At 39.8% G+C, this 13,894-nt stretch overlaps 1 protein-coding gene across 5 annotated transcripts in view; it reads left to right on the forward strand.

Annotated features, from left to right (window-relative positions):
- The window catches only part of LOC133408302 (inositol 1,4,5-trisphosphate receptor type 1), a 74,470-nt gene that overhangs the window by 58,916 nt on the left and 1,660 nt on the right, over positions 1 to 13,894 (forward strand). For 4 of the 5 annotated variants that reach the window (XM_061687022.1, XM_061687024.1, XM_061687025.1 and 1 more), the window contains 8 exons: positions 588 to 763; positions 2,811 to 2,975; positions 3,315 to 3,504; positions 3,599 to 3,691; positions 4,886 to 5,025; positions 6,044 to 6,209; positions 10,136 to 10,296; positions 11,983 to 12,144. In XM_061687022.1, the coding sequence (XP_061543006.1) occupies positions 588 to 763; positions 2,811 to 2,975; positions 3,315 to 3,504; positions 3,599 to 3,691; positions 4,886 to 5,025; positions 6,044 to 6,209; positions 10,136 to 10,296; positions 11,983 to 12,144 (1,253 nt within the window). Of the gene's footprint in view, positions 1 to 587; positions 764 to 2,810; positions 2,976 to 3,314; positions 3,505 to 3,598; positions 3,692 to 4,885; positions 5,026 to 6,043; positions 6,210 to 10,135; positions 10,297 to 11,982; positions 12,145 to 13,894 lie in introns of those variants that run through there. The other variant, XR_009769287.1, reaches the window with a different exon arrangement.

Here is a 13,894-nt window from a genome sequence, read left to right on the forward strand (position 1 = left end):
TGACCATTCTGCTTCTAAATGTTTTTTTTATTTTTAGGCATCCCCTCTTTCCTCCATTTCTTTATTGCTAATGCAGTACAGCCTTGCAAGCATGAGCAAATAATTTAATAAACTGCATAAAAAGATAGCAAGATCATTTACAGAGGGGAGAAGTAGGGTATGGCCTTGTTATTTGTTTTCCAGCTCTATGCAGTTTATTTATTTATTTGGTCATAGTGACACGTTGCCATATAAAACCCTTGAGGAGTTTCACGTGGAGACTTCTCATGTCTTCTCGCACTAAAGCCCTGCCCACACGCTCAAGCGCACGTACACAAAATGTATGTCCTGTACTGTCAACTACTTTTATGAGTTATGTAAGCGAATCTTGTTGATTTCAGTCCCACTAATGAAGCCCCCGGGGTTATCTGCGAAGTAGAAGCAAGTTACATGTATGAAACTGTTCAGCCACCCAAGTTTCTAGCTGCAAACTGCATTGTCATCCTTTCGTTGTGATGGCTCTGCACATTGAATCCATGTAGTATTTCCTATGAAAGCAAGTCAGCAGCGATCCTGTGCGGTAAATGAGTTGGCATGAATCCCTTCAGGCACGCTGGATACCCACCTGTCTGCTCTGCTGTGGATGGGCTTGTTGGCAACACTCATTATCGTGATCATCATGCCCCAACCGTTGAGCATCCGAGCTCTTGTCATCGTCACAATCCTCCGTCTCATCTTCTCAGTTGGCCTGGAGCCCACACTGTTCCTCCTTGGTGCCTTTAATGTGAGTCATCTGCCTCCCTTCCTTATTTTACAAATTATTTTCCTGTTTTTTGTTTGTTTGTTTTTTTAAACAATGCGCATAGATGTTGCTTCACTTGCCATGTGAAATAGTTAACAACTCTTTCTAGAAAATTAAGATTTTTGAAGTTGGATTCTCAGCCTGTGTATATGGAGTTTCAATGTTTCTCTCTGGTGTCTGAAGCTTCCCCCCACAGTCTGAAAATGTGTATGTCATAGAAGTAAAATAAAATGTGGCTGGTGTGGAAAGACTCCAATACCCCATTATCTTGTACAGGCTAAGCCGTGTCAATGTGACCTTGTCACAATGAGCCCACACAGTTACTGATAAACAACCTGTTAAATGTAAAAGTGCTTTGATTTTCCGTCAAGAAACACTTAAACACTCAATCCTCTCAATGCACACATGCACTTGACAGAGCAGTCTGCCTGTGGTGTCACCCACAGCGCTGCAGTCCTTGCTTGCGTTGCCTTGGGTGGTATGGAGTATGAAATGCGTCACTGGACCTGCACCTCTTTGGCCCCTAGAGATTTTCAAGATATTTTCTGAACACATTAAAATTCACCCTTAACATTTCTCTTCACTGTTTAATTGTTGACACATATTGCTGACACTATGATCATCATTAGATACACTCGCACAATCTAATGAGATCAATTCCAAAAGCTGTATCAAAATATTCTGCCTTTACGAAGATAATTATATTCATTTTTGATCGACACTGTCCAAGAGGTATTCATTCAGCAAATGTCTATTATTTTGCTCGTAGCTTGTAGTGTACAACTGCACTACATTACACTGAGAGCTGTTTCTTATAGTTGGCCCCTCCTACGTAGTGACAAAAGGTAAACAAAGATATAACACTTGTATATAACAATATTAGGTATTATTTCAAATGATTTCCAAAATCAAAATTTTCGATGCAGCTTTTTTATTCGAACTCATCAGATTGTTCAGGTGTACCGAAGTCAATGGGTGTGTGGAGATGCATCGGTACAGTAGGCCAGTTTCTAGGAAAATCTTTTACGACCCTGTAAAGTGAATTGAAGGATTTGTTTCTAAATATACTATACAGTACATGCATTACAATTGGGGTTGTAATAAGGCTGCTTGGTGCTTATATAGTGAGGGAGGAGCGACTCATGCTGTTCTCTGCTTGCGTCAACTCGGCCCTGTTTTAGCCCCGCCCAGAAAATCCAGACAACTGAGATGGTGAAAAAGAGATTCAAGCTATAGTTCAACAATTCAGTACAATATTGTTCTCAGTTTGCACGTATCTTCAAACGTATATAATGTATTCAGAAACAATACACTTAGATGACTTTTGTCCGGCATGAGTCCCCCCTCCCCTCACTATATATAAGAAGTTGTGCGCCTTCCATCATATCAGTGGTGATGCAGCACAATTCCCAGTTAGTTAATCATTACAGTATTGCCAGGCCCAAGCCTGTTAGCTCGCAAGTTTGCTGGTGGCTAGCACTTCTCATTGCGGCATGGAAAGCCCCATGACAACCCAATGGGATATAGTCCAACCACCAGAGGCTTAAAGTGGATATATTTTTGCGGCTCAAACGTTTAGGGATGTTTAGGCATAAGAAAGATGCTAGAGGAAGTAGCATGCAATTACAGCAAGGTGTGGTTTCACCCATTCAGCGGACACACCCAAAGCATTCGTAAACGGAGACAATTGCTTGATTTTTCATGATTTTGAAGCCTCATTTTATAGACTTGGCAATTTTTTTTAAACATTCCAATTTGTCAGGGTTGATAACAACACTCTTCTCTGTGGTGCTCATGTCAAATTGTTCAAATTTATTTTCACTTTACAGAGACTTTAAACTAAGCTTACCATCATTTTTCATAACTCGTAAACGTGCTTTGACGGCTGGCTCTTCCTCATATTCTTGTCTGAGTGCATCTCGATGCCCATTAACTACAGTGAGAATATATACAGTAAAATCAAACCAGCATCCATCCATCCATCCATCCATCCATCATGAAGTCTTATAACATACTATCTAACTTACAGGTGTGTAATAAAATCATCTTCCTGATGAGTTTTTTGGGAAACCGTGGCACTTTCAGTCGGGGATACAAAGCCATGGTGATGGACTTCGAGTTCTTATACCACTTCATCTATCTGCTCATCTGCAGTCTGGGGGTGTTTGTTCATGTCTTTTTCTACAGTCTGTTGGTGAGTAAAGCATGCACCCTGCACATCCATGCATATGCGTCTTTTGTTTTAAACACATAACCTTTGGAGAAATGAAGAGACGGCAAAACCATGAGTAGAAGCATGCACATAACAGTAAAATCTAATCGTGGCTTTCCATCATTTGAGAACATGACAGTCCAGGACAGATGCTGAACTTTGTATTTTAGGAGCCAGTGCTGTGGGAGTGTGTGACAGATTCTGACTGATTATTGTTGCCAAAAATCCATGTCAGAAAGACTGACACAAAAGGCAAAACCTTCCAAATGGCATATGAAGGCTTTCTTCTTCTCGCTTGTGTTTCATGTCTCACCTTTGTAGCTGTTTGACCTGGTGTACCGAGAAGAGACTTTGCTGAATGTCATCAAGAGCGTCACGCGCAACGGACGGTCCATCGTGTTGACCGCTGTGCTTGCACTCATCCTGGTCTACTTGTTCTCCATTGTTGGCTATATTTTCTTCAAAGATGACTTCATTCTGGAAGTGGATCGCATTCCCAACACGACACTAAGTGAAGATAGTCTTACAACTCTACTCAGAATGGCACCATGGATTATGGTTTGTTTTAAAATCTCCTGCCAACTCATATTTGTTCTTCTGTGCAGAAAATGGAGCCAGCATAGCTAGTGAGTTTCTATCTACAAGAATGTGTCAAGCTGGGGTTGATGAAAACTGTACTGTTGGGAGCGTACATGAAGGTAATACTTACTGCAGAAGGAGGAGTTCCTCCAGGTTCCTTAAGGGAGACGTATCTTACTATTCAAACGTCCTTGTGACGATATCCTCAACTCTCATTCAACCAATTATATTGTTGTTGAGAAATTGTAATTCTGAATTGGACATGTTGATTTGTGGCTATTGGTGGGTTATTGTGTTTAATGTGCCTTTTGTTTAATTTGTTAATGTTAAATAATGTTAAAGAACTGCTCTTGATTTGGTCAATAGTTGGAGAAATGGTGTGGCGAAAAAAGGTTTGTGCTGAAGAGCATGGCCGCAAGTGGTAAATATAGAACAGATGTAGTTTGTGTGTTTTATACCACCACAGTTACTGATCCTTCTCGTGACTACATCCACGTCACATGCCATTTGACCTGAACGATTCACATTTGACCTCAGTGACTCTCATGTGACATTAATGTCTATGCTTCTGCAAATGGAATTGGAAATCTTGGCTGTTTGTGAAGAAAGACAAACCTAGCAACTAGTAGAGGTGCGAATAAAACATGAATGAAAAATGTGATCATAAAGCACTCTTGCTGTTGGTCGTGTAATGTGGCCAATGTATTGTGACACCTTAAAGGCAGCTATAAATCAGTACATAACTGCATTATCAAGTGAAACTAGATGCGCAAAAAAGAAACACATCATTCATGAGCTATCACCATTTGACCATGTGCTCAAATTCAAGTTGTGTTCCTGATTTGTCAACATTATCAGTTTAGATAAACCCTTCAAAATATTTATTTGCTTGGAACATTCTGGCTCAACAAAACATTTCTGTTGTGACTTCCTTCCCACCATGAACCACAATACTGTACATAAACACATTTTCAAATGAAACAAAATATCAAGTAAGCCAAAAGAACAACTGATTAAATTCTATCAAGAATTCAGTGAAGTGTTGTTTTTGTTTATTAATGTCAAATGTTATTTTTCAACAGCTATAGCAGGAGGCTTGTATAGGCTTGTAATGTGTGCAGTTTGATTTTACTGAGATTTATACTCGTTCATATTTTACTTCCTGCTTGTTTTATGTGACCATCATTAGAGGATTTATTTGACAATTTACACTAAATTGCTTTCCCTTTATAAAGCATAAAAATGCCCTCTTAAGTCGTGTCGTGAATTGAATTAAGTTTCAGATTGTACTGTTTCTCTTTTTGCCTCCTCAGATGTGGACAGTGACGATTCACAGGATAGCGACATGGAGCGGACGTGTGACTCTCTACTGATGTGTATTGTCACTGTTCTGAGTCATGGGTTGAGGAGTGGAGGGGGTGTAGGTGATGTTCTCCGCAAGCCTTCCAAAGAGGTGACTACAGTATACGTGTGTGTGTGTGTCATATGAGCTGGCTTTGAAAACCTTAAGGCTCTGAAATAGTTCTTGCTTCTGAAGTGTGGGGAGTTTTGTTGTAGTTTCCTACAGCTGTTAATGTACAACCACAGGATTTCCTCTGAATTCAGACTCAAAAGAGGATGTAAAGGCTTACTTTCACGTCCTCATATTAGTACGAGCTAGGCCATAAAGTGTTGGTGACAGTAGAATTGATCACTGACAAAAGTGACCCACACGGCACACATGCACAGACATTAACAAGTTGCAGCTTCACAGCAAACTTATCCGTCATAATCTTCACTCACTGGCCCACACCATTAGGCGTACCAGCACATTGAATGAGATCCAATAAAAGAGCAGCTTTGCAAAAAACTCGAAACATAATGATGATGATGATAATTGTCGGTCAAGTTTACAGTAGTTTAGAACTGCGCTCTATCATGCTGACAGCTGTTTTTTTATACTTGATCCCTTTCACGTCACAGCAGGGTGAGCTGTGTTTATCGTGCAGTGCAGTTCAACACCACTGCAAACTACAACTACGATAAAAAACATTGTTGATAGAATACATCTATGATATCATCGATTAAAACTGAGCATTGCTGTGTTTTGTAAACCGTTTTTTGTCCAGAATTTGTGGCCAGTGAGTGTGTGTTTTAGCCTGGTTGTCAGTATACACAGTACATATATTATTTCAGAACCATTTGGCTAATAACATGTTTGCATCGTGTGTCATTATGGGATTACCTTGCTTTCTGCCATCTGTAGCATCTGGCTGGTTACATCTTCGGTCTTATGTTTCAATGTCCATAACAACCTAGGTCAACCATCCCCTGTGTATGCTTATGTAAAGGTTTGACCTTTGGGTCACACACTGAAAAGATTGTCTTGATAGAAAATGGTATCATGATAATAGCCATAAAAGTAATCGCTAGCGATTATCTACAAATAAGCAGCCACGCTCCATTTAAACTCTCTTTTTATCTTTTAATAGGAGCCACTGTTTGCAGCCAGAGTGATATACGACCTGTTGTTCTTCTTTATGGTCATCATCATCGTCTTAAACCTCATTTTTGGTGTCATCATCGACACCTTCGCAGACCTGAGGAGTGAAAAACAGAAGAAAGAAGAAGTCCTGAAGACCACCTGCTTCATTTGTGGTGAGACAACTTAAATCAAGCTTGTGCTTCAAACACCAAAAGAGAAACCAGTCTCGAGAGCACATGTGAGACTGCAAAACTCACCTATGGCTTAAACACTGAGTGAAAGGCTACCATCTAGGACTGTATTTCTCAAAGTGTGGTCTGAAGACCACTGTTGATGTCAGTGATTAAGTGTTCCAATGCAAACTTTCATGTACTGTGCAGGTAACATTTTAAATAATATTTTAGCACAGTTAATAGTTGTGTAAATGCAGAAAGAAGTTATACAACTCACTATTGATAATAATTTAACTTGAAAGCACTATAAAACGTTGCAAACCTTGACTGTATACTACTGTTGGTGATAAGCTCCTTTTTAAACATTCTCTTTAGCTATTTATCACTGATACACTTGTGAAAGGCTAAACACACACACACACACACACACACACACTCACCCTCACAAAGGCAGAAAACGCAATCTTCAACACTTAATATACTTACTTACAAAAATGACCAAACGAAAGATGGAAAACAGTTAACTTCCAAGACAGGTGGGAGGCAGATTATCTGTTCACTAAAGTAAACGACAGACCTGTTTGTCATGTGCAGAGCAACGTGGCTCTAACAAAGAATATAACATAATTGAATTAATATTTTAATGCCCTTTATCAACTCCTAGGCAGGGAATGTTAATAGTTTGAGGTTTGGATTTTTATTGAAGGACATTCTTATTTTTTTTGGGTTGTTTTGTTGTTGGCCTTTGAAAAAAGATTTACATCAAAAAGAAAGGTAGATGGAGATAGATAAATAGAAGCTGGAGAGACAGAAGTATTCATGTTATCTATTTAAATACCAAACAACAAACAAATACGACTGATGTCTTTTACCGCAAATTAGATTTCTCGTGTTTATAATATTAAAGCTTGTTTATTCCAGATTCAGTGTTTAAGCAAAATGTAAGTTTGTTGTCAATGATAAACTTTAACGCTACATTTCTGCAGAAAAGGGAAACAGGCACATCACAGTAATTTTTCAAAAAATATTTAGTTTGGCCCGCGACCTTGTCCCAATTTTTTATTTTGGCCCACCGTGAAGTTGAGTTTGACACACCTGGAGTAGTAGTAAGTAGCCCTAGTTACTCGTCCTTTAACAAAAAAAAAAAAAAAAAAAAAAGGTTTGAAGAACATTGAGTTTTGTCTAGGTCCAAGGAAACGCCATCTATTAAGATCCAACATAAGCACTTTACAAACCGATTTAATGACATTTGAGTTTTTGAGTTTCACAAAATATCAATTGACATTTTTATTCAGTTTAACCTGTGGCCAGATGGGCAATCTGAATCAGATTTGCATTAAACTCTGTTGGGCAGTATGGCTTCTGACGCTGCAATTTATTAGGTATCAGTTAAAATCCAATTATTTGTTACAATTTCCCCCTTTTTAAAAATGGTGTGTTTTTATCATTTCATCAATATGAAGAAGGGAAACATCCTTTGTAGAATACATACCGATCACACAAAAAAAATAGCTGATGTAAAAAAAATGGCTGACAGTTGATCAAAAACTAAAAAGACAACCAACAAAGCCAATGATGAAAACAACCATCCTTCAAGTTGAGGACGGAACTGTGACAGGAAGCATGGTTGAGGACATTCAAATCTATGTCATAAAACAGAAACCAACTGTATGCAATGACACAAACCTCAGTCTAAATTTTGTTATAAACAACGACGTGTTCAGCTCCAAGTAAACTGCCAATCAATCAGTGGCTACAGACCTAAAGATCTAATGAGCGATTGTGAGAGAGAGATCGATCGTCTTACAAAACCAAGCAGCATGACTGAGGGGCACCTGAGCGCGAGGTGATGGGCTCCCTTCGTCTCCTGTTCCCTGGCAGTTCTCTGGAAACCATAGAGACGGCAGCTGCCCCCGTGGCCTGGCCTTTTTTAACATGAGTGAGTCAGAGCTGATGGCTGGCTTGGTGACGTAACACTGTTCTCATTCCATATGCTGGCTGCCTGACCCAACATGCGCACACACGCCAATTATTGGGACCGATACAGTACACAACATCTTTTTAGGCATACCATATGAGACATTCAAGTGATGTTAAAAAGAGATGAACATGCATTATTTGTGTGAATGAAAGAGTGTGTGAGTGCGTGCGTGCGTGCATGCGTGCGTGCGTGCGTGTGTGAGAACATGTGTGAGTGAGACAGATATGAATTATGGAGGTGCTGGAAGTTAGCCTTCATTAGTCACCCTTCTCTAGAACCAATGGAAAGGGAAAAGAGCTGAATTTTTGGACACAAATTTATCAGAAACCACAAACCCAGAAAGAAATCAAACATACCACATTAGTAAAACAACCCTACAACATGCCCCCACCCCCATATTTCGCAGTTGGGATGGTGTTCTCAGGCTTGCAAGCTTTCCTCTGTTTTTCTCCAAATGTAATGATGCTCATTATGGCCAAACTGTTCAATTTTAGTTTCGTCAGACCACAGAACATGTCTCCAAAAATGGAGTTCTTTGTCCCTGTGTGCATTTTCAAACCATAATCTGTCTTTTTATGTTTCCTTTGGAGGTATGGCTTCTTCCTGGCAGAGTGGCCTTCCAGGCAATTTCAGTATCGTACTCGTTTCACTGTGGCTAATGACACACGCCTACCAGCTTCAGCCAGCATCTTCAAAATGTCTTTTGCTTTTGTCAATGGGTTGATATGCACATTTCGGACCAAAGCATATTCATCTCTGTGACACAGAATCCGTCTCCTTCCTGATGGCTGGACATTCCCACAGTGTTTATACTTGCATATAATTATTTGAACAGATGAGCATGACACCTTCAGGCATCTGAAATTTACAACCAAGGTTAAACCAGACATGTGCAAGTCCACAGTCCTGATTCTTTTGACTTTTCCATTTTATGCAAAGAAACGGTGTGTTTCAGGTGTTCCTAGTTCAAATACAGCCTCAGCTGTGTTTCTAATTAACTCAAATGTTTTCCCAAATTGTTTAAAAGTATAGTAATCTTACTGTATGTAAAATACCTCATTTGAAGAAAGTAATGAAAAATAGCCTTAAAAAATTTTGCAAACAGAACATTTTTAGGTAATCCTAATTGACCTATAAAGTTTAGTCTGATTTCATGTCGGACATGGGGGGGGGGTTTGTTGGTGGAGGAGCACATGTATTTTTATAGTGTATGTAAACATCTCCTTTCAATTGAAGTTCCTAAGATTAAGGTCATATTCTCATAACATTTACTTTTTTTGGGACACCTACAGGAAGTGATATTGGAACAGAACAGATATTCATATCTATTCTACTGAGAAGACTTGTTAAACACTTTTTGAGTATGTGTTTAGTTTACTCCAAAGGTGTTTGATGGGGTTAAAGGTCAGGACTCTCTCGCTCTCTTCCACACCAAACTCATCCAAGCATGCAGTTTTCATGTTGGAACAGAGAGGGGCCATTCCACAAATTGCTCCCACAAATTTGGAAGCATTGAATTGTCCAAAATGTCTCGTTAAGATGAGGAATTCCGGGTGAATTAATGGGTCATGGCCAACCCTAACACTTATCCATTCGACTTTTTTTTTTTCTGTTTTATCTTTTAGTATGTTACTTGTGTTATCACATAGTGATAGCTATGTTTTGTTATTTAAACACCGACGACAGTCAGGGTTTCACATGAAAATGGTGTATTGCCATAACCTCAAATACAAACTAATGATGACGAGCACAACAGATAATAATTTATTACAACTAAAAGATTCAATACGCCCTTATGAAAGTGTGCCCATCAATAAAATACTGTAAAGTACTACATACAATCTACTCAAACAATTGGCGATCCATTAAACTGTACCTGAGATGGTTCTGGGATGGTATGGAAAAGGCTGTTCCCACATGCTAACCTTATTGCATCTCTCTGCAGGCCTGGAGAGGGACAAGTTTGACAACAAGACTGTGACATTTGAGGAGCACATTAAAGAGGAGCACAACATGTGGCATTACCTATTCTTTGTCGTGTTGGTGAAAGTAAAAGATTCCACCGAGTACACAGGCCCTGAGAGCTACGTGGCCGAGATGATCAAGGTAAACAACTTAAAGAGCAGACGCTCCCATAAACCACTTATCAATTTTCTCAAACAATCTACGTAGGACAGGCTATGCTGGATGCCAAGGCTGTCTTGATGATACATGCTGTGAAGGTCGGCATAGGTTTCAATAAAATGATCTACATGTAATGAAGAAGTATTCTGCTCTGTGTACATGCACAAATGTAATCGTTACCTTTTTATCGTCATTATCTTCAAAGCATTAAGACGAAGTTTGACAGTGCTGATAGCGAGGCCACTTGGCCTCCGTTCAGCTACAATCTGCAGCAGCTCCTGCATTTCTGGAAACTGTGCCACTTTCCCACGTCCTGAAGTTCTTGCATGTGCATTTTGTCGGAGGATTTTCTGCTGTGAGTTACTCCACAATCTCACGTTCGATTCATTCATATTGAACTGCCGCACTGCTCGGCGGTTTCTTACGTCTTCGGCAACATTGAATACTTTTTGTTTAAAGTCGGCTGAGTAACTAGCCCCGTTAGTAGACATTCCCTACCTTAGGTTGAATGTATCAAACTCATGAGCGAGCAATTATGCTGTCTATAGTGCAGTAGCAACAGTTAACAATAGAAATATGGTGGCTGACACGAGGACATTAGAATGCGCCAGGTAACCAGCGCCTATTTACTGTAATATATATGAATGTGTAAATCTGAATGAAAAAGTGTACACCTTTTCTCCTAACAAACTCCTAACATTTATTTATTTTTTTGGGGGGGTGGGGTGCGCATTTATACATGATGAATTATGGTATATTTTGTACGCGCCTCAACTATCATATGTATGTAGATAAATTCCCACTGTGTGTGTGTGTGTGTGTGTGTGCGCGCGAGCGTGCGTGCGTGCGTGTGTGTCACGGCTGCTTGCGTGGATAATAACAGTTGGATGTGTTGGGTGTTTCATATTGTGAGTCCAATAACAATGACTGGCAATCACGCACATGCCCAGCACACACAGAACTATGTTTCTCAATTCTCATCTAATCAGATAAACACGCTTAATCATATTTAATGACACACTTAATCATATTTAATAACACAAGGAATGTTCATTTCATGAAGCCAGAATTGGGAACACCTCTCAGTGTAATGGTATGCATACTTACACCATTCATTCATTTTCCGTACCGCTTATCCTCACTTGGGTCGCGGGCGTGCTGGAGCCTATCCCAGCTATCTTTGTGCGAGAGGTGGGGTACACCCTGAACTGGTTGCCAACTTGGAACTGTGAGGCAGATGGGCTAACCAGTCACTCACTGTGCCGCCCTGACTTCACATACTGTGCAATTTTTTTTTTATTCATTCAAATTTCTGCAGCTTGTTAACAATACTTTTCTCTGTGGTGTGTCAAAATTACATGAATTTTTTTTGGGTGACTTTGGGGGGAATTAAACCAAAATAAATGAGGAAGAATCAAATGGTGAAATGAGTCGTCTAACGTGCGGCCTCAACACAGTGTTGTTCTCTGTAAATGCTGATGGTTTTTTTTTTTTTTTTTTTTTTTAACTACGTCTTCTATTGTACTTGCACAGGTTTATCGCATTATTATGCAGGTGTACCTAATGAAGTAACCAGTGAGTGTCAAAGCCAAATTTGTGGCACAATTTTCTTAAACAAAACATAAAAAAAAAAAAGACAAAGTAAGGAATACTGTTTATTTTGTACAGGAGCACAACCTTGACTGGTTTCCAAGGATGCGTGCCATGTCTCTGGTGAGCAGTGATGCAGAGGGCGAGCAGAACGAAATCAGGAGTCTTCAGGAGAAGCTGGAGTCGACCATGAGGCTGGTGGCCAACCTGTCTGGACAACTGACAGAGCTCAAGGAGCAGGTATAGAATCACATGTGACAGTCAAGCTTGCGTGTATCTTTTGCTATCTATGCTGTGCATGACAGTAAACTTGAATGCATTGTCTTAAATAATAAAGCCAAAATCTCAAATGCCATATGGTAAATAGTGTCACTCGGCTTACTTTTCATCGAACGTTTCAGCCACAAAGAAACATTAACTTACCAGGCACTGGGAACTCATTGAGGATATGTATAATGATAGACATGTAAACGAAACAGTATCTGTGCCAAAAGCGGATGATTCAAACAACCAATCGGTGGACCTCAACTCAATTTTATGTATAGAACCCTTTAAAAAACAACCGCAGCCGAAACAGTGCTGTACTGTGAAACTGTTGAACATAACCTATTTTTTTTAAAACAATAAAACAGTAAGAATGTTAAAACATGAAAATTAAACAGCACACTAAAAAAATCGCTCAAATCTTGTGTTGTGTTGGGCACCAATGATTGAAATAGGTTTTAAGCCTGGTTTTAACAAAATGGACAGCGAAGCGGCTTGTCTAATGTGTAATTGGAGGTCATGCCATAGTTTGGGACCAGTGACTAACCCTATTCCCTCTGAGCTTCCGCTTAGATTTCTGTACGTCCAGGAACAGCTACCTCTGATGATTGACATCCAGACCAGCCAATGACAGTACAGTGGACCTCCGTTATTCGCGGGAGATAGGGAGACCGCAATAGCCAGATTAGCCAGACCGCAAATAGCGAACATCCGCGGATGATTGACGCTCATTATAATTGCATAGGGGAAAAAAATCTTACACAAGCGGGGCTAAACCACCAGTAACCGTTTTTGGAGTTGGTTTCCCCCCAAAAAAACAACAAAAAGAGAAAAAAATAAAGGAAAAAAAACCACTGTATACAGGTTTTATTTTTAAAGACAGTGTGAGAAGGTGTGACCAAAAGAGAATTGTGAGTCACTGAAAATTCAAGAATCAAATCCACTCTACCAATTTTTAAGTCTCAAAAAGAGGTTATTCCAGCGGAATTATATATACCTGAGTTGTGGAACCTTGAAAAAAATATCGAAATGCTGACAAACAGTGTCACAACTCATTAATGATGCTAAGGTATAGATTGCGAAGGCCAGCAGAAATAACAAAGGCATTAAATAACCAAAAAAGGATTTGTATACTTATACATTAGTGGAGTTGAACCGACTATTTGACGAGTCGACTTTACTTCGCCGCATCGACATTTAAAGCTTAAAGTCGACAAATCGCTAAATACATGTCGTTGGCATCTTGTCTTCCAATCATCCAATTTACAGAAGACTTTCGACACGTCCCCCTGCTGCCGTCCCCAGACTGTAACGCTCTGCGGAGCAGCGAAGTGTCCAGCCGACAAGGCAACACAGTCTTCATACATCTGCATGGGTCCGAGGCTACTAAATTTATACTAGTTGTGGAGGAGAATAGTGGTTAGCCCCGCTAGCTTCAACTATTCCGACCGCCATGAGTCTTAAAATATTCATACCACCAGGATCACGGCACTGGCAGTAAGGAACGAGGGCAGCGGCGCAAAGTGAACTGTAAAAAAGAACCTATAGAATTTACCCAATACATTTAGGGTTACAATTTGCAGCCACTTTCATTGGGTAAATTTAAACCACATATTTTGGGTGAAGAATACCTTCATTCAATAGCTATGAAATACTTACAAAACTTGGATAAGGTTTACCACACATTTGTGATTCCATTCCAACCACAGCGGCCGGGTTGCGGGGG

This window comes from Phycodurus eques, chromosome 10 (assembly GCF_024500275.1).
Source record: "Phycodurus eques isolate BA_2022a chromosome 10, UOR_Pequ_1.1, whole genome shotgun sequence".
Lineage (NCBI taxonomy): Eukaryota > Metazoa > Chordata > Actinopteri > Syngnathiformes > Syngnathidae > Phycodurus > Phycodurus eques.